This window comes from Salvia miltiorrhiza, chromosome 7 (assembly GCF_028751815.1).
Source record: "Salvia miltiorrhiza cultivar Shanhuang (shh) chromosome 7, IMPLAD_Smil_shh, whole genome shotgun sequence".
Classification (NCBI taxonomy): Eukaryota; Viridiplantae; Streptophyta; class Magnoliopsida; order Lamiales; family Lamiaceae; genus Salvia; species Salvia miltiorrhiza.
The window spans coordinates 2,709,812-2,731,674 of record NC_080393.1 but is presented as its reverse complement, the minus strand read 5'-3'; the positions used below and the strand labels follow the sequence as shown (position 1 = coordinate 2,731,674).

General features: G+C 36.9%; 2 protein-coding genes across 2 annotated transcripts; one reads left to right on the top strand and one right to left on the bottom strand.

Moving 5' to 3' along the window:
- Positions 1-578: 578 nt before the first annotated feature.
- Positions 579-4,361, top strand: LOC130991591 (probable 1-deoxy-D-xylulose-5-phosphate synthase, chloroplastic). Its single transcript, XM_057915881.1, has 10 exons — positions 579-1,095; positions 1,437-1,565; positions 1,680-1,844; positions 1,931-2,081; positions 2,239-2,510; positions 2,605-2,878; positions 2,960-3,267; positions 3,357-3,638; positions 3,729-4,013; positions 4,151-4,361. Exons 1-10 carry the CDS (start codon positions 967-969, stop codon positions 4,298-4,300), a joined length of 2,145 nt encoding a protein of 714 aa, XP_057771864.1. The 5' UTR covers positions 579-966; the 3' UTR covers positions 4,301-4,361.
- An 8,509-nt stretch (positions 4,362-12,870) lies between these two features.
- LOC130993040 (uncharacterized) lies at positions 12,871-14,292 on the bottom strand. Its single transcript, XM_057917761.1, has one exon. It carries the CDS (start codon positions 14,290-14,292, stop codon positions 12,871-12,873), a length of 1,422 nt encoding a protein of 473 aa, XP_057773744.1.
- Between the last annotated feature and the right edge of the window lie 7,571 nt (positions 14,293-21,863).

Here is a 21,863-nt window from a genome sequence, read left to right as displayed (position 1 = left end):
ATTAAGAAAAGATGAAAGAGTTGTGTTATGTATATAATTATGATAACGCTGTTGTCTATTTATAGAAAATGAAAAAAATATAAATTTTATATTTAAAATAACACTCCAATATACAACGAATATAACACTTTTATCTTAATATTTTGAAAAAACTAACTAATGAGTGTGCTAGAAGCACTATGAGAGAAACCCACAAAGAAAGAAGGCAATTCCCTTCTTGTAACACTTGTGGATTATTATAAAACACACAATTTTTTTTCTAATTCTGCACCACTTAACCCATGAGACCTTTACTCTAACAAGTAGTAATATCCATTTTCATTCATGGTTTAAAACAACATACGTATGATATATAGTTGATGCATACATATTATGTGATGCACATGAATAAAATTGAAATAAAAAGATGAAATTCACAATATAATGTTTGAATTAGTGCATCAACTACTTAGAAACATATATGATGGGTAAATAGACACCTCATCTCTTACTTTCTTCCCCAATGGGAAGATAGATTTATTATCATATCTCTATCCATTCGTGATTTCTCGTGACGTGGCCCAATGGGATCGCGCTCTTCACTATATCTCTCTCTCACACATCACCAAAATCCACTCTCTCTCTCTCTCTCTCTCTCTCTCTCTCTTCATATATATTACACACAAACTCAAACAGAGTGTTACTGATCTGTCCTCTGTAAATGCGCCACCCATAAAGCCATATGCACAAACCAATCCCACCAACATTTTGTTCCTTAACAATCCCTGCATTTAATCCAAGCCCTCATCATTCCCATCATTTTCACACACACACACACACACAGTGGCTAGTGTTCTTGAGAGAAGTTCAAAAACAGAGCCCACCTCAAGAGCTGGTGCATGAACAGAGAGTATCTTTTTTTCTGGGAAATCTGCAATCTTTGATTGTTTGGAGTGAAATTTTGAGCTGTCTATACACACATACAAGATGGCTTTATGCCCATTTGCATTTTCTGGGAGTTTAGTAGCTGCAGATGCTCAAAAGCACACCAATTTCTGCTCTCAGTGGCTACATGGTGCAGATCTACCATTTCACCCCTTCTGCAAGAACAGCCAGGTCCCAAAAATTTTCTTTTATCTTGTCATTCTTGAATAATATATAAATAAATTGCTAGTGGTTTCAACTTTCGAGGCGATGCTACACTTGATGAATCAATGTGCATTAGTCTTGGGAAAGCAAAGTTGCCAATGTTATCATTAGGTGTTATAATATGTAGAATTCTAAATTTCTTGATTGGGAATAGAGTTTGTGTGCTATCATTGCTTACATTAATTATTTAATTGAGATCTTTTTGGGTGTATACTAGGAATAGGCTGCATTTATCTTCAGCTGGAAGTTTATGATTGCAACAATTGATTGAAATGTTTGTTTTCTACTGTTTTTATAAATGAATGAAGATTAGGAAAAGCTATACAGGAATTTGTGCAACACTGTCTGAAAGAGGGGAATACTTCTCACAAAAGCCTCCAACTCCCCTTTTAGACACAATCAACTATCCAATTCACATGAAAAACCTCTCCACTAAGGTACTTACTATATATTTATATATATAAATACATTTTTTTTCTTTCTTTCCAAAATATTACAAATTCTAAAATTTGAGGGAGTCCCTCTTTCTAAAAACTGAATCTTGAACTCAGGAACTGCAACAACTCGCCGACGAACTGCGGTCCGACGTCATCTTCAACGTGTCCAAGACTGGGGGTCACCTGGGATCAAGCCTTGGTGTGATTGAGCTAACTGTGGCTCTTCATTATGTGTTCAATGCTCCTCAAGATCGAATTCTGTGGGATGTTGGCCACCAGGTGATGATCTTCTTCTTCTTCACATTGTATCTTTGGAAGTTGTGCTCTTGTTTTTAGTGCTGATGATCTGATTCTGCATGATGTAGGCTTATCCACACAAGATTCTGACAGGAAGAAGAGACAGGATGCCGAGTTTAAGACAGACCGGTGGCCTCTCTGGTTTCACGAAGCGGTCTGAGAGCGACTATGACTGCTTTGGTGCCGGTCACAGTTCCACAACTATCTCTGCAGGACTAGGTATGATCCTAAAGTGTTACAGAGTTGAGTTGAGTTGAATCGCAGAGTCCTTTGAAATTGAGCTGTTTATATGAGATAAGCAGAAAAAATGATGTAAATCTCATGTTGGTCTGAAATAAATAACTGATTTAGGATTGGAGTTTACTTGGCTTACCAGGAATGGCTGTGGGGAGGGATCTGAAAGGAAGAAAGAACAACGTCGTGGCTGTGATAGGCGACGGGGCTATGACAGCCGGTCAGGCCTATGAGGCAATGAACAATGCTGGCTACTTGGACTCGGACATGATTGTTATTCTCAATGACAATAAGCAAGTTTCCTTGCCTACTGCCAATCTGGATGGGCCAACTGCTCCCGTGGGAGCCTTGAGCAGTGCTTTGAGTAGGTTGCAGTCGAACCGGCCTCTCAGAGAGCTAAGGGAAGTCGCTAAGGTTAGTATCACGAATGAGAATGTTACCACAGGCGAACCTAGCTTCTTCTATCTGTAGATTGTGTTGACATTTGTTGAGGTTGGGGTTGCTTCAGGGAGTCACCAAGCAGATCGGGGGGCCTATGCACGAGCTTGCTGCAAAAGTCGATGAGTATGCTCGTGGGCTGATCAGTGGCTCTGGATCAACACTCTTTGAAGAGCTCGGGCTTTACTACATCGGTCCAGTTGATGGTCACAATCTTGATGACCTGACAGCGATTCTCAGAGAGGTCAAGAGTACTAAAACGACGGGTCCGGTGTTGATCCATGTTGTGACTGAGAAAGGCAGAGGATATCCTTATGCAGAGAAAGCTGCAGATAAATACCATGGTAAATGATTCTTTGATAAGAAGACCTAGTAAGGCTCCATGTAAATAATAAAGCTGGAATTCATGAGCTCACCTTTTGTAGGAGTGACCAAGTTCGATCCAGCAACGGGGAAGCAGTTTAAATCGAGTGCTCCAACTCAGTCTTACACAACCTACTTTGCTGAGGCTCTGATTGCAGAAGCTGAAGTAGACAAGGATATCGTAGCAATCCATGCAGCAATGGGAGGTGGGACGGGTTTGAACCTCTTCCAACGCCGTTTCCCAACAAGGTGTTTCGATGTTGGGATAGCAGAACAGCATGCTGTGACTTTTGCTGCAGGTTTGGCCTGTGAAGGGATCAAGCCCTTCTGTGCAATCTACTCATCCTTCTTGCAACGAGGCTACGACCAGGCAAGCCAACGCCTCTTTTCCATGTTTTGGATTTCAACACAATGCTAGAAGTCTTACCAAATTGTTCCTTTCTTGATTCTGTTATCCAGGTAGTGCACGACGTGGATTTGCAGAAGCTGCCGGTTAGGTTTGCTATGGATAGAGCCGGCTTGGTGGGAGCGGATGGCCCGACACATTGTGGAGCTTTTGATGTTACTTTCATGGCATGCCTTCCCAACATGGTGGTGATGGCTCCTTCGGATGAGGCTGAATTGTTTAACATGGTTGCAACTGCTGCAGCTATAGACGACAGACCAAGCTGCTTCCGTTATCCAAGAGGCAACGGTATAGGTGTGGAGTTGCCGCCCGGAAACAAAGGCAAATCCCTCGAGGTACTTCTCTATTCACCCTTCTCCTCCTCCTATTTTAGTCCACACCATATGAATAAACCCAGCTAAGGTGAGTTTGCATATGTTCTTTAGATTGGAAAGGGCCGTATACTAATTGAAGGGGAGAGGGTGGCTCTCTTGGGTTATGGATCAGCAGTTCAGAGCTGTTTGGCTGCAGCTGCCTTGGTAGAAACCCGCGGCTTACAGTTGACAGTAGCCGATGCTCGTTTCTGTAAGCCATTGGATCATGCTCTTATACGGAGCTTGGCCAAATCACACGAGGTCTTGATCACTGTGGAAGAAGGGTCAATTGGTGGTTTTGGATCTCATGTAGCTCACTTCATGGCCTTGGATGGGCTCCTTGATGGCAACCTAAAGGTACGATTCTTGAATTATAGAGTAGTTTTTATGAATACTACTGTACTAGAAGAATCAAATAAGAAAATTCTCATCGAGGCAAACGATTATGAAAACATGAGCTACTTACACTTTTGTAACTGAATTTTTTGCTGCAGTGGAGACCATTGGTTCTTCCTGATCGATACATCGACCATGGAGCCCCGGTGGATCAACTGATGGAAGCAGGACTCACGCCTTCACACATCGCGGCGACTGTCTTTAATATTCTAGGAAAAGCTAGGGAGGCTCTGGAAATTATGTCATAGATCGAAGAGCTGTACAAAAAACAACAAACTCTGAAATATAGTGTTAGCTTCAGCTTGTCTAGTTTCCTTTAATCACATTGCTGCTCTAATAACTGAACTTAACAGCTTCACTTACTAAAGACATAATCGAAACAACAAAAACTCCATAATTATGTAGATTCAGGAATATATACATATATAGGATAACAAAATAGTTCAAAACAGAGAGGAGTTATTTCATCTGTCATCAGTTCACCACTTCAAATGGAAACGACTCCTCCGCTGGTTTGGTATGGCATCTTGTAGTAGAAGAGGCCGCCACTCTGCTGCATCGTTGTCGTATACTTCCACGTTTACTTCCTTGAGATCAAAGCGCCCAAACACATACTGCTTGTCCAACAAAGATTTTCAATGGACTGAGACCAACTGCGACCAAGCCAGCAATGAGTCACGAACTTGGGGCGACATAAACCAAGAAGACCAATCAGAATGCAACGCGCATCATACTTGGCCTCGAGCCTCAACTTCTCCACTGATATAGGTTTGGCTATAGCTTGAAAATCGTCCACGTCAGCAATACTACACGGCGGCCGTGACCCAACAATATTTAGTGGTCGTTTGGTTCAAGTAGAGGAATGGAAAGGGAATGGAATCAAATAAAGGAGTGGAATTGTAATAATAACTATTACTTTTATTGAGTGTTTGGTTTAACAATGGAAAGGAAACATTAGTAAGGGATTCCCTTTCTTTTGTTTCCCCTCTATTTTGAGGGGTAACAAATTGGGTGATTGGGTTACCCTCAAGTAAGGGTAATAATTATCTCATTATCCAAACCAAACAACAAGTAATTGATTCAATTACTTGATTCCCTTTCCAACCTCTAAAAACATCCAACCAAACGTGGGCTTATAGTGAGATTGATTCTTGATTGGCTCAGCTGACACAACAACTTCTGCAATTCTAGGTACCAAGAGGAGGTCTCAATGTGATGGCTCTCAATGGATATATGAGACTCCCATTCATCCCTTGCTTCTATAGAAATGGTCGGTATGCCCAAACCTGAATAGCTAAACTGAACAAGATTCGGAACTTCAAACTCGAGTTCCAATGCAGCTGCCTGCACAATGCTTATGCTTTGGAGTGAAAAGCTAGTGACACGTAATTGCAATCCGTAAATTTGAAAAAAATATACAACCTTTCAATTTTTTTTTTCTTCTTCTGATTTTAGGGTTTTGACTTATATTTTTGGATATCTAAGCGTGTACATGGGCTTTATTATGCCACCTTTATTATCCCTCGCGCTTAGGTATCAAAAAATTTAAGTCAAAAGTCTTAAAATCAGTTTTTATTTAAGAGTATTTCATATCTGCGGGAAAAATTAGAAAAAATCGAAAGATTGTGTATTTTTTTTTTTAAATTTTAAAAATCATGAGAAAAATAGAAGGAAAATGTTATGATGGTAGGGTATTTATTTTTATTTTTGTAATACTATGATGCAACTAATGCAGGATTGTGATTTTATTGAAATTGCTATTTATTTGGAGTCTTTTTATGAATTCATAATAGTATGATTATTATTCTCTTCGTCCTAGCTAAGTTGATCAACTTTTTTTGTCACGAAATTTAATAAATTCGTGTTTTAAGTGTGTTTGGTAATAATTAAATGAATAAGTGAATAAATGTTTCCTTATTTTTATTTATTCTATATAAGAAAATAGATCAATTTAATTGAAACGGTACGGTCCAAAAATAATTATTGATCTAATTAGTTGGGACGAAGAAAGTATTTGGGTCCCCTAAAGAGGAGGATCATGCAAGTAGTAGGCGATTCAAAGTTTTTGGAAATTGCCGTGCTAACTTCTACATGTTGAATTAAATATATTTTCTGTGCACTAGTAGAGGCATTGATAGCATACCATCTTTCATTTAGCTTACAAAAGAAACAGAGTTTTAACTAGTTCAACTTGATAAAATAGTACTCCCTCCCAGCTTTTAGTATCCAATTTTCCTTTTTTAGCCGTTCCATATTTTGGTATCCATTTCTATTTTTAGTAAAAGTATGTGGGGCCCTTACTCAACTTTAATTATTTTAACTCTCACATAAAATATGGGACCCTTATTCCACTCACAACACACCAATCACTTTATTAAAACTCGTGCCGTTCTCAACTGGATACCAAAAGCCGGGACGGAGGGAGTATTGAAGAACAATGGAAATCAACATGCCATAAACATTAAAATTAAACATCTTCATTTGTTCATGGGAGCACCTAACAATAACTAGAAAACAACTCATCCTAAGAAAAGAGAAAAATCTTGAACACTAGGAAACGATATTTGGGTCCCTATTTGAGTTGGAATCGAACGAATTCTTCTTCCCAATCATCCCTTGAATCATCTAACATTAATGCGTTCCATGGCAAATAGTTCAAGTGTCGATACTGTTCCACATTCCCGCCAAATTCTCGACTGCTCCAACTTCCACATCTGATTGCGGGTCGCCCGGATATAGAGCCAGAGAGACTCGGGATGGGCTCAGCAGTTTCACAAACTGCTTCAACGAAAGCAGCCACGACGCACTACCCACACAAGCCGAGCAAATTATGCTTATATCCGACTCCCATTCCCTACCACTTGCTTTCAACTCAAGGCACGGCGGCACATCATATCCCGTGAACATGAATTTCCGAATATTTGGAACATCAAACTCCAATTTAGCTTTTGTCAACATGCAAAAGCTAATGGTTAAGCACTCAAGTGATGGGCTGCGAATTCTAATCACATCCTCCCCATTGTCCTCAAAGTCGCAGTTCCAAATCACCAATGTCTTGAGGCAAGGAAACTGCAGCCACAACTCAGATTGGGTTAAGCTGTCTTTGATATTCAACTGCTTTAATTGCAAAAACTTGAGCTTATTCAGTTTGGTCGTACAGCTATGAAAGGGAAGACTGCAGGAGAAGCCTTGCACTGCTAATTCCTCAAGCAATGGGAGTCTCCCAAGCAAATAACTAAAATCACCCTTCGTTACAGTGCTGGATAGAGTGAGTGATTTAAGGTTGGAAGAGGTAATTAGCGGTTTATTAATCATCCTCTCCAGATCAACTGTGATGGATTCAACAGATAATGTAGCTAGGGTTTGGGATTCAAGCACCTCATCTGGTAAGACAAACGCCGGCCAGGTCACAACTTCAATCGTGAGATCCACAGCCCCCAATTTGATCGCCTTCAAAATCAATTCTCTCGCCAGATCAGAATCGTCTTCACGCATCCGTAGACTGAAAGTTTGGATGTTTAGGTTGAGATCTTCATACCTTTGCAATGTCTTCGTCGCGTATTGCCGAAACCTTTTTCTCAACTCGTATTGGCTAAAGCTGAGGTTGGGGCGCGTCGACCACGCGCCGTACCAGGACTTGGAGACGAGAGTCGTTCGAGTAGCTTTCCTTTCACTCATAAAAGATTGAATTTGGTGAATAATTTCTTCAGGAAATTCAAATTCGCCCACAGCTGCAATTGTTTTGTGATGCCTCTTCATGGCTTCACCTCCAATTTTGAAGATTTGTTCTAGCTAGGGTTTCAAACAACTACTCTATATACGCGGTCCCTTCTATTTATCACGTATTTTTTTTCTCCCTATATATTCTTATACTAATCAAGCACCAATTTATAAAAATAATTGTCACAAAAATATTTATTACTACATTATTATATGAGCTAATCTACAACTTACGTTAAAAATATTATCTTATTAGTTAAAATATGAGCTAATCTACCATGATTGCTTTCCATTGTGAAATCAAATATTCAATAATTAAAATTAAAAATAATGTTAAACGCACATACTATATACACACATAATTGAATTTTTTTTTTGTCATTTTACATATTTTCATAAATTAAGAAATTAATTTTATTTTAGTTGAATTTATAATTTACACAAGTACCCATGATGATTATTAAGGAAAATATTACATATAATCTTCCCTTAATAATTAAATTATTATTATTATTATTATAAGTGATAATCATATTTTCCCTCAAATACATGTACATAAAAAAATTCAAAATTCAAATATATTAGTATTATAAGGCATTGGCAAACATCCTCTTAACATGAGATATATAGAATCTCTTAAGAAAAAATATTAAAAAAATATTAATCATCCTTGAAGTTTGTGGACTTTATTGCTATAAATAGACATTGCAGAATATGAGGTAGTACATAGTAATTATGAATACTCGAATATCGATTGGGATAGATGCCACTTTTAATCGATCAATACTTGAAGATCGATTGGGATAGATGCCACTTTTAATCGATCAATAGTATGCTATCCAATGTATTTTGTCTGATTGAGTCTCTAATTATGTTCACAACTGTGTGTTGACCTACTAAAAAATTAAGAGGTAGAGACTAACTACTCAACATAATTAAAAACAGAAAATTGTCTATATCTATAGTAATCAATGCATATTACCCAAAACTAAAAAAAACAACTAATCCTCAAAAAGCAGAAAAATCTTCAACAGTAGGAAACGATCTGGGTCCCTGTATGAGTTGGAATCGAACGAATTCTTCTTCCAAATGATTCGTTGAATCATCTAACAATGTGTTCCATGGCAGAGAGCTCAAGTGTTGAAACTGTTCCACATTCTCGTGCTCTATACCTCTCACACATCTTCTTTGAATGTTAACGAAATTGGGGCGACAGCTCCAAAATAAAGCATTCAGAAATGCCGGCGACACTTCCCAACCTCTTATCGTCAAATTCTCCACTGCAGGTATACCTAAACCATCTCCAACATATCCATTTTGATCACCACCTCGCAGCTGGAACATGTGTAGAGCCAGAGAGACTCGGGATGGGCTCAGCTGTTTCACAAACCGCTTCAACGAATGCAGCCACGACGCGCTATCTATAAAAGCCCGGCAAGTTATGCGTATATCCGACTCCCATTCCCTACTACTTGTTTTCAACTCAAGGCGCGGCGGCACATGAAATCCCTTGAACATGAATTTCCGAATAATTGGAACATCAAACTCCAATTTAGCTTCTGTAAAGCGAAAGCCAATGGTTAAGCACTCTAGTGACGGGCTACGAATTCTAATTACATCCTCCCCATTATCCTTAAAGTGGCATTCCCAAATCACCAATGTCTTGAGGCAAGGAAATTGAAGCCACAACTCAGATTTGGAAAGGCTGTCTGTGGTATTCAAATTCTTTAATTGCAAAAACTTGAGCTTATTCAGTTTGGTCGTACAACTATGAAAGGGACAGGGATTGAAGCAGCCTTCCACTGTTAATTCCTCAAGCAATGGAAATCTCCGACTCAAGTTATAACTACAATCACCCTTAATTACAGTGAAGTATAGAGTGAGTGATTTAAGGTTGGAAGAGGTTAGCGGTTTATTGCTTCTCTCGAGATCAACTGCGACACGACAAACAGATAATCTAGCTAGGGTTTCGGATTCAAGCACCTCATCTGGTAAAACAAAAGCCGATAAAGTTTCCGAAAACTCAATGTCAATGGTGAGATCAACAAGCCTCAATTTGATCGCTTTCAAAATCAATTCTCTAGCCAGCAGAGAATCGTGTCCATTCATTCGTAGACGGAGAGTTTGGATGTTTAGGTTGAGATGTTCATACCTCTGCAACGTCTTCCTCGCGTATTCCGGCAACTTTTCTCCCAACTCGTATGGATTAAAACTGAGGTTGGGGCGCGTAGACCACGCGCCGTACCAGGACTTGGAGATGAGAGTCGTTTGAGCAGCTTCCCTTTGATCATACATCAAAGATTGAATGTGCTGTATAACTTCTTCAGGAAGTTGAAATTCGCCAACAGCCGCAATTTTTTTTGGATGCTTCTCCTCCATGGCTTCACCTCCAAATTAATTTGAAGATTTAGTTTGTTCTAGGGTTTCAATTATAACTACTCTAGATACGCGGTCCCTTCTTCTATTTGTTACGTTTTTTTTTTCTTCCTATTCTTATCCTAATCAAATACCAATTTATAAAAATAATTGTCACAAAAATATTACTTGCATTAAAAATTAAAATTAGGGATGCCAAAAAAGCCTGAAACGGACGGATCAACCCGAATAAACCGATAAAAAATGAGGGTTAGGACTGAAAATTTTTAGCCCTAAAAAAATTTAGCCCGAATGGTCCGAACCGAAAAATAGCCCGGGCCTGATAGGGTTGTCCCAAAAATCGAGTGAGTTGGTTCGATTAACCGAACACTTTCTTGATAATTGATTTTAAAACTTTAATACTTTACTTTTTAATTTGATAATAACATTTTGATGCTTGTAGAATATATTTTGATTTTTTCCAACGGTTAATAACAAACCTTTATGATATTAAAGATTTTTATTTATATTAAATTTATATACAATTTTTATCGGAAATAAAGTTAAAATTAGATATTATGTAAATTTACAGTAGAATAACATTAATTTTTGTATTCAAAACAAGGCAAAATGTTTTGATTTAAAAAAATACGATATGTTTTTATTACAAGAATATGATTATCTATAAAAAAAAATTAAACATATAAAAAAAATCATAAACTTGCTGGCCTGAACGGGCTAGCTCGAAACCGAGTGGGTAATAGTTAGGGTCGAAGAATTTTAGCCCGAAAAATAAGAAAACCGACTAGCCCGAATCAAACATAACCCGAAACCGAGTGGGCTAACCCGATTGACATCCCTAATTAAAATATGAGCTAATCTACAACTTACATTAAAAATATTACGTTAGTTATAATATGAGCCAATCTACCAACTTTCGATCAAAGTTGGAACAAATTCATGTTACCCAATTTCCAGATGGAATCCTCTGTCCTCTATTTTGTGTGTACTACTCTTAATTTATTATAATTTTTAATTATATTTTTTTAATTTTAATTTATTATGCTTTAATATTATAAAAAGATAATTAATAAGGGTTCACTCATCCAATTAGGGTTTATAATTGTTTTTTATATATATTTGAATTAATAATTGATTATGCATGAAAATGAAGTGTACGAAATGCTCAAAAAAATTTGCTTCGGGGTCTCCCGCCCCCGAACTCCCGTGTAAATGTTTTCGTACTTCGGAGTTCAACAAATTCAGTCCCCTCTAACATTCAATCCTGGATCCGCCCCCTAGTGGAGTGTGCAGGTGCACCTCGCCTTTGAAGCTGATCAGAGTCCAAGAATAGGGATCGAAGAGAAGTAGGGATATGGTAAGGCTTTTGCAAATCTGTTAGAAGATTGAAAGAGAGGTCCAAATTCTGAAGCTGTGTTCCCCAAATCCAACTAGGTATCTCCCCACCAATCCGATTGTCTGAGAGGTTTACTTGTTCCACATCCAAATGTTTGATGAAATTAGGAAAATGGGACATGAAGCTAGCTAGGTCTCAAGACTCTCAACTCTTTTAGTTGGAGACTGCCATATGAAGTTGAATTAACGTTGCCAACATCTATTGACAATCTATTGTGAGATAGATCAAGTAGGGTTAGATTGGCAAAACTTGGAAAGTTGTCCAGTTGAAAAGTGCCATTAAACTGATTGTTGCTAAGACGAAGTTCCAACAATGAAGGGAGAGCAGTGAGAGAGTGGGGAATATTACCAGAGAATGAATTACTTGACAAAGCTTAATAAACAAGAGTGGAAAGACCTTCAAACATCGTAGAAGAAAGTGAGCCTGTGAAGGAGTTTCTTGACAAATCAACACGAATCAGCTTGGTTAGGTTAGCAAAGGTGGATGGAATCGAACCCTTCAAACCGCAGTCACGAAGGCTCAAGGTGGTCAGACTTGAAAAATTGGCGAACGAGTCCGGAACTTGTGTTGAAAAGGGCCAAATAAACCACAATAATGCAAGCTCAAGGTGGTGAGGTTGGGTAAATATGATGATATAATGTGGCTCCATTTTCTTCTCTCGTGAGAGGAAGTAACATTGGCATAATGTGGCACAAATGAAAAATTTATATCAAAAGTACAAAAAAAAGAAGTGAAAATTTAAAATACCATATTCCTTAAGTTTTATAGTAAAAATGCCCTCTTTTATAAACATAAGCATTCTATGCCCTATTCTTTAAATACAAAAATGCCCTCTTTTATAAACATAAGCATTCTATGCCATATTCTTTAAATACCCTTTGATGTTGAAAGTCTTACACATAATTAGGGCATAGAATGCTTTGTATGATAACTTAGGGCATTTTTACAAAAAAAATTAAGGAAGTGGACATTTTTTACTATTAACACAAAAAAAGCCTTATAATTTGGTACTTTTAACACAAATGACAATATTAATGTCGAAAGTATCAAATTACTTAGTATTTTTTGTTCTAACTAATTTAATACTTTTGACATAAATCACACTAACATTTAAAACACCAACCAAACTCGTGCACACGATCCGCCCAAATTAAAGTCAATACAACCTAAAATTACAAAAAAAAACGACTGAAATTTTTATTTTTAAATATGAAAGTGTCAAATATTGAGTTCCAATCAAACTAACTGCATATATATATATATATATATATATATATATATATATATATATAGTTCAAACCAAAAAGAGGAGCTGATGATCAGTGATCACCACTTCAAGTGGAAACGAACTTTACGTCCCGTTGGAGGAGTTGTTAGTGCATCTTGCAATAGAAGAGGCCGCCATTCTGCTACATCCTCCTCGTATACTTCCACTTTCCCTTCCTTGAGATCAAACACCTTAAACATATTCCGACGCCTCTTCTTCGAAGGCATCAGTTTCTCGCACAGATTTTTAAGGGAGTGCTCGTCGTCTGAAATCCAAACCTCACTATCAAGCCAGCAAAGAGTTACCAACTTGGGGCGACATATACGAAATAGACAACGCATAATACGACCTACATCATTTTCTGCCTCAACCCTCAAATTCTCTACTGCTACAGGTTTCGCCACAACACGAAGTATATCACTCATGCTTATATCACTCACGTAACCAGACCGTGACCCAATATTAATATTTATAGAGAGATTGATTCTTGATGAACTCAGCTGAGTCAACAGCATGTGCAATTCTCGGTACCATGATGAGGTCATGAGCTTGTGCAAATCTCGGTACCATGACGAGGTCTGAAAGTGATGGACCTCCATAGATATATGAGACTCCCATCCATCCCTTGCTTTGATAGAAATGGACCACGGCACGTGCTCGCCTGAATAGCTAAATACAGCAAGATTCGGAACTTCAAACATGATTCTCAATTCAGGGCACTGCACAATGCTTATCCGTTTGAGTGAAGAGCTCTTGACAAGTCTGGGGTGACAGCAGCAGCGAACAAGGCTCATATCCTCCAAGCAAGGGAACCGAGATTCCAAGTTGTCGAAGAAGAGGCTACCAACAGTCACCATCTCAAGATACAATCGCTTAAGCTTACGAAGCCAGTGCATATCCCACCCACTCAATATTAATTTATAATTAGAAATAAGATGAGTGTTTGAAAGTGACAGCTCCTCGATGGAATTGCAGTAGGAAGTCATAATTCTAAGCATATCAGCACGTTTCAAAACAACATTGTCCAAGCTGAGTGATTTGAGCATCGAGCAGTTGACGACGTTTCCATCAATTACACACCCGATTACAGATAATCGGAGGAGGGTTTCAGATCCGAGCACCTCCGCCGGCAGAACGAATGTGGTAGGAACGGATTTGGGAAGGATGAATTCGATATTGAGATCAGTAGCTCCCATTTTCATGGCATCCACGATCAATCTGCGGGCAACAGGTTCGACGCTACTTGTAGCTCCCTCAATTTTTAGGCTCAAACCCTCGATCTTCAAGTTGGAGTCTTGATACCTTCGCATGGTCTTCACTGCAAGTTTCGAGAACTCGGCCGCCGATGATCTGAGCACGAGCACTGGACGAGTTAGCCAAGCTTTGTACCATGATTTGGAGATAAGAGTTGTTCGAGCAACTTCTTCTTCACTCAAGAAAGACTGTATCAGGTGAATTATGGCTTCCGGCAATCGGGTCATGGCTTCCGGCAATCGGGTTTCGATTCGCTTGCACTTTTCCATATCAAGAGACGCGACTGCAAGTATTGATCTTAACAAATCAAGAGACGCGACTGCAAGTATTGATCTTAACAAAGAAATACAAATCAGTAGCAACATAACCAAAATCAAGCACAAATACAAGAAATAAATCTATCAACTTTCAAACATATATAGGCAGGAAAAGACCATGGTAGTCAATTAGCAAAATTTATATATATATATATATATATATATATATATATATATATATATATATGAAGAAACTCAATCAGTCAATGGTGCTAAGAAGCAAATCCTTTAAGGTGATTCCAACTTCCAAGTAGAATGCATAAATAAACAAAATAAATATTTGGGGTCAAATAAGTGACCTTTTCGAGAATACAGAATAATTATCCGAATCCAACCAAGCGTTCAATCTATAGATTTGCTCTTATTAATCAAGCATCAAAATCTTCATAACATCCTTGCAAAGTTGCAACAGCTATATATGTTTTTGCAACAGCTATATATGTTGAGAGGAAATAGAGGGTAGTGCCGTAGTAGAAGAGAAAGAGGCGTTGGAAGAGAAATAGGAAAACTAGAGCTATATATATATATATAATTTAGAGTTGGTGCCGTCTTCACCACTTTTTATGTTGTGGCTCTCCATAACATATCTTCCATAGGAGTATCTTTTTTTAGATTCAGTGTATCTTTTAAATATATAGATTCAGCAATTGATATGTATTAATTGTTATTTTTTATTTATTTTATTTAACAATTATTTGGTCACTTTATTTTGGACTTTAATAATTAATTTTTTCTTTATATTGTAAAGTTTCTAAAAAATTTATTTTCTTTTTTAACTTTAATAATTTTTTAAAGTTATTGATTTATTTCCCAAAATATGGCCACTGTTTTTTTGGAAATGATTTGGAACAATATTATTAATTTTTTCTTTATTTTATCTAACATATTATATCCACTTATTTTGGACTTTAACTAGTAATTTTTTTCTTTTTCTTTTTTCTTTTAATATGACCACCTTTTTCGGCAATTTATATGTATTAATTATTACTATTTTTTATTTATTTTATTTAACAATTGGTCACTTTATTTTGGACTCTAATAATTAATTTTTTCTTTATTTATTATTATTATTTTGTTAATTTAGCCACTTTTGTTTGTGAACGATGTGTATTAATATTATTATTTTTTCTTCATTTTATTTAACATATCATTAGGTCACTTTATAGGTCCATTAACTTCATTTTCATTCCAATTGCAGCAATTACAACTTTATAGGTCCATAAACTTCTTGCAGAGAAGCTTGAATTCCAACTCAACTTGAGAAAAATTAATCACAAGAACACGACAATATAAGATCTTGAAAGCAATAAAAGATTGAATTTGGTGAATAATTTCTTCATGAAATTCTAATCCGCCAACAGCCGCAACTATTTCGTGATTCTTCTCCATGGCTTCACCTCCAAATTTGAAGATTTGTTCTAGCTAGGGTTTCAAACAACTACTCAATCTACGCGGTCCCTTTTTCTATTTATTACATTTTTTTTTTCCTATTCTTATCCTAATCAAACACATCAATTTATAAAAATTTGAACTAATCTACAGTGATTTCTTTCCATTGTTAAATCAAATATTTAATAAAAATAATAATTATTGTTACTATTCATTCTTTTTATTTGATTCTATTTCCTTTCCATACTTTTACTTAAACTTGGTGGTTTTGGATCTCATCATGGCCTTGGATGGCCTCCTTGATGGCAACCTAAAGGTACGTACAATTCTTGAATTATAGAGTAGTTTTTATGAATACTACTGTACTAAAAGAACCAAATAAGAAAATTCTCGATTCGATTATGAAAACAGCTACTTACACTTTTGTAACTGAACAATATATTTGGGTGCATTAGGTGCCCCCTCTTCAAGCATCAAAATCTTCATAACAACCTCGTAAAAGGTTTTGGCTACATTAGGGTGTCGCCTCTTCAAATATATGTATTTTTTTAGTTTTAAAGAATTTCACATATAATTTAGACTATTTAATTTTAATAATTTACAATTAATTATTCATAATAACCTCAATAATATATTTATGTATTTCTTTTTATTATTAATACACTAAACAATTTTTTATTTGTCAAATTTTATCAATAATACAAAAGAAAATGATAAAATACATTTATTTAATCAACCTCCATCAATTATTTGTATATATAGCTAGCAAACACATCCAAACAAAAATCATGATATGAAATTGCATAAAATTAATGGATTAGTGTCAAGTTCGATATATCGAGGTCGTGTTCTTATTGTGTCGACTTGATAAGAATATGATAGTTTTATTTTGATAGCTTCGCATGGTCTTCACTGCAGATTTCGAGAACTCGGCGGCCGATGATCTCCAATGGAGATTTCTGTTCACTGCAGATTTCGAGAACTCGACGGCCGATAATCTCCAATGGAGATTTCTTAGCCTTGGAGATAAGAGTAGTTCGAGCAACTTCTTCTTCACTCAATAAAGACTGTATCTGAATCATAACTTCCCGCAATCGATTCGTTTGCTCTTTCTCTTTTCCATTCCAAGAATTATGTTTAGGAGGGGTTAAATTTGTCGAATTATGACGTATGAATATATTTACATTGGGGCCAAATTTTTTTGTACATTCCGTACAGTTCATTTTCATGCATTTTTAAATAGTCACTTAATATAATAAATATTTGTTGCAATTCAATTAATTCAACAGGAAGTATAAAACATACTTATAAAGACAACTATAAAAAAATTTAAAAACATTGTTTTATCTATTAAAAAGAATAAACTAATTTTCATTATTAATAATTTATAATTTTACTTTTACTTGAAGATTGACTGAGATTCAACATTAAAAACTAACTTAAGAAAAGAAATACTAGGATAAATATAACAAATCCATGTAAAATATGAAGCAATTAACAATAATTACTATAGTTATTAAAACTTTGTATTATAATTTTCATTATTACTATATTTATTTATTTAAAATTAAATTAATCTAAATTATTAAAAAGAAAACTCAAAAATTGGAAGGGCTTCAGCCCCCTAGCCCCTGGATCCGCCATTGGTGATCACCACTTCAAGTGGAAACGAACCTTACGTCCCAACGGTGGAGCTCTTAGTGCATCTTGCAGAAGAAGAGGCCGCCATTCTGCTGCATCCTCCTCGTATACTTCCACTTTCCCTTCCTTGAGATCAAACACCTTAAACATATTCCGACGCCTCTTCGAACCCATCAGTTTCTCGCAGAGACTTTGAAGGGAGTGCTCGTGGTCTGAGTTCCGACCCTCACTATTAAGCCAGCAAAGAGTTACCAACTTGGGGCGACATATACGAAATAGACAACGCAGAATACGGCCTACATCGTATTCTGCCTCAACCCTCAAATTCTCCACGGCTACAGGTATGGCTTTAAGACGAACATCATTCACGCCACGAGACCGTGACCCAATATTTATAACGAGATTGATTCTCGATGAACTCAGCTGAGTCAACAGCTTGTGCAAATCTCGGTACCATGGCGAGGTCTGAAACTTGTGCAAATCTAGGTACCATGACGAGGTCTCAAAGGGATCGCGCTCCATCGATATATGAGACTCCCATTCATCCCTTGCCTTGATAGAAATGGACGACGACGGTGCGCGCTCGTCTGAATAGCTAAATACAGCAAGATTCGGAACTTCAAACACGAGTCTCAATTCATGGCACTGCACAATGCTTATCCGTTTGAGTGAAGAGCTCGCGACAAATCTGGAGGGACAGTAGCAGCGAACAAGGCTCAGATCCTCCAAGCAAGGGAACCGAGATTCCAAGTAGTAGAAGAAGTGGTTACTAACAGCCACCATCTCAAGATACAATCGCTTAAGCTTATGAAGCTCGTGTATATTCTCCCACCTCAATTGTGTTTTATAAATAGAAATAATATAAGACTTTGAAAGTGACAGCTCCTCGATGGAATTGCAGCAGGAAGTTATACTTTTAAGCATATCAGCACTTTTCAAAACAACATTGTCCAAGCTGAGTGATTTGAGCATCGAGCAGTTGACGACGTTTCCATCAATTACACACCCACTTACAGATAATCGGAGGAGGGTTTCGGATCCGAGGACCTCCGCCGGCAGAACGAATGGGGTAGGAACGAATTTGGGAGGGATGAATTCGAGATTGAGATCAGTAGCTCCCATTTTCATGGCATCCACGATCAATCTGCGGGCAACAGGTTCAACGCTACTTGTGCATCCCTCAATTTTTAGCCTCAAACCCTCGATCTTCAAGTTGGAGTCTTGATACCTTCGCATGGTCTTCACTGCAAGTTCCGAGAGCTCGGCCGCCGATGATCTGAGCACGAGCACCGGACGAGTTAGCCAAGCGTTGTACCATGATTTGGAGATAAGAGTGGTTCGAGCAGCTTCTTCTTCACTCAAGAAAGACTGTATGAAGTGGATTATGGCTTCCGGCAATTGGGTTTCGATTCGCTTGCACTTTTCCATATCAAGAGAGGACTGCAAGTATTGATCAAAATCAACCACAAATACAAGAAATAAATCTATCAACTTTCAAACATATATAGACAGGAAAGGACCATGGTATTCAATTAGCAAAATTTATATATATGAAAAAAATCAATCAGTCAATGGTGCTATAAGAAGCAAATCCTTTAAGCTGATTACAAGTAGAATGCAAAAATAAACAAAATAAATATTTGGGGTCAAATAACTGACCTTTTCGAGAATACAGAATAATTATCCGAATCCAACCAAGCGTTCAATCTATAGATTTGCTCTTATTAATCAAGCATCAAAATCTTCATAACATCCTTGCAATGTTGCAACAGCTATGTATGTTGAGAGGAAAATAGAGGGTAGTGCCGTAGTGGAAGAGAAATAGGAAAACTAGAGCTATATATATATAATTCAGAGGTACCCTATCGATAGCATGATTTGAGTTGGTGCCGTCTTCACCACTTTTTATGTTGTGCCTCTCCATGGGTAAATAACTTATCTTCCATAGGAGTATCTTTTTTTAGATTCAGTGTATCTTTTAAATATATTGATTCAGCAATTGATATGTATTAATTGTTATTTTTTATTTATTTTATTTAACAATTATTTGGTCACTTTATTTTGGACTTTAATAATTAATTTTTTCTTTATATTGTAAAGTTTCTAAAAAAATTATTTTCTTTTTTTTAACTTTAATAATTTTGGAAAGTTATTGATTTATTTCCCAAAATATGGCCACTGTTTTTTTTTGGAAATGATATGGAACAATATTATTAATTTTTTCTTTATTTTATCTAACATATTATTCGATCCACTTATTATGGACTTTAACTAGTAATTTTTTTCTTTTTCTTTTTTCTTTTAATATGACCACTTTTTTCGGCAATTTATATGTATTAATTGTTAGTATTTTTTATTTATTTTATTTAACAATTATTTGGTCACTTTATTTTGGACTCTAATAATTAATGTTTTCTTAATCTTTTTTTTTAATATAGCCACTTTTGTTTGCAAACGATGTGTATTAATATTATTATTTTTTCGATCGGGATCGTGTTCTTATAGTGTCGACTTGATAAGAATAGGATTGTTTTATTTTGATACTTTCTTATAGTGTCGACTTGATAAGAATACGATCGTTTTATTTTGATACTTTCACATGGTCTTCACTGAAGAATTCTAGAACTCGGTGGCCGATGATCTCAATGGAGATTTCTGAGCACGAGCACATGACGAGTTAGCCTTGGAGATAAGAGTAGTTCGATCAGCTTCTTCTTCACTCAATAAAGACTATATCAGCTGAATCATAACTTTCGGCAATCGGGTTTCGGTTCATTTGCTCTTTCTCTTTTCCATTCCAAGAATTATGTTTAGGGGGGAATTTGTCGAATTATGACGTATGAATATATTTATAGTTCATTTTCATGCATTTTTTAATAGTCATTTAATATAATAAATATTTGTTGCAATTCAATTAATTCAACAGGAAGTATAAAACATATATATAAAGACAACTATAAAAAAATTTAAAAACATTGTTTTATCTTCAAAAAAGAATAACCAATATTCATTATTAATAATTTATAATTTTACTTTTACTTGAAGATTGACTCAAATTCAACATTAAAAATTAACTTAAGAAAAGAAATAGGATAAATATAACAAATCAATGTAAAATATTATGAAGCAACTAACAATAAATACTATAGTTATTAAAACTTTGTATTATAATTTACATTATTACTATATTTATTTATTTAAAATTATATTAAATTAAAGGAAAAATTGCACCTAAATACACAAAGTTTGCCGAAAATCCATAAGTTGTTCAATTTTGACGAAATTTTCACCTCCCCCAATTTTTGATATCCAACGTGGATCCTACGTGTGTACCCGGCACATGCCATTCTGTTCTCCGGACTAAAGAAAGAACGGCATCGTTTTTTCATGTGCAAAACTACGTCGTTTCATAGGTGATTGTATTTAATCCCAACCTAATTCAAAATCATCCTCCCCCAAATAGAAATTATGAACCCTACTTCCATCCCCAATGAGTCTAAACGGTGGTGGTTAGCCCAGCTAGGTGCTGCGGCCGCCAGACTTCGGAGCCAGATGGCGGCGGGGTTGTGAGGGAGCGGTCAAGGTGGCGCCTTTCATCGACTGGAGACGACGTGGAAGCGAGTTCGCCGAAGACTGAAAGGGAGAATTGGGGGTTGGTGATGGCAGTGGCTCGCCGCTGTTAGCGACAGCCTTGTCTTTTCCGGCCGGGGTGGTCGCCTGATGGGTTCTGAGATTGGGGATGTAGGGTTTAGGCGATGATAGAGGGAGAGGAGGCGATGCGAGTGAGACACAGGTGGTTTGTTGGGCGGATTCTTCGCCGTTTGAAGGTGGAGGAGGCAGCGTCGGCTGGTGATAGGTGAGAGAGAGAGGGAGTCAGGCAGAGTTTTAGAAGGGGGACGAAAGAGTCTAAACGGCGTCGTTTTATTTAAATTTAACCCTTTTTTTATTCAGTTGTTACACGCCAGCCAAAACGGTGTCGTTTCTATTCCACGTGGATAAGTCGTAAGACACGTAAGTGCCACATCATAAATGCCGGTCACCGGAGATGAAATTTTCATTAAAATTGAACAACTTATTAAATCCATGTACTAAAATGTAACTTTCTAAGTTCATGTTAAATATGGATTTTCGACAAATTTTGTGTATTTAGGTGCAATTTTCCTAAATTAAATTATTAAAAAGAAAACTCAAAAATTGGAAGGGCTTCAGCCCCCTAGCCCCTGGATCCGCCATTGGTGATCACCACTTCAAGTGGAAACGAACTTTACGTCCCAATGGTGGAGCTCTTACTGCATCTTGCAGAAGAAGAGGCCGCCATTCTGCTGCATCCTCCTCGTATACTTCCACTTTCCCTTCCTTGAGATCAAACAGCTTAAACATATTCCGACGCCTCTTCGGCCGCATCAGTTTCTCGCAGAGATTTTTAAGGGAGTGCTCGTTGTCTGAGATCC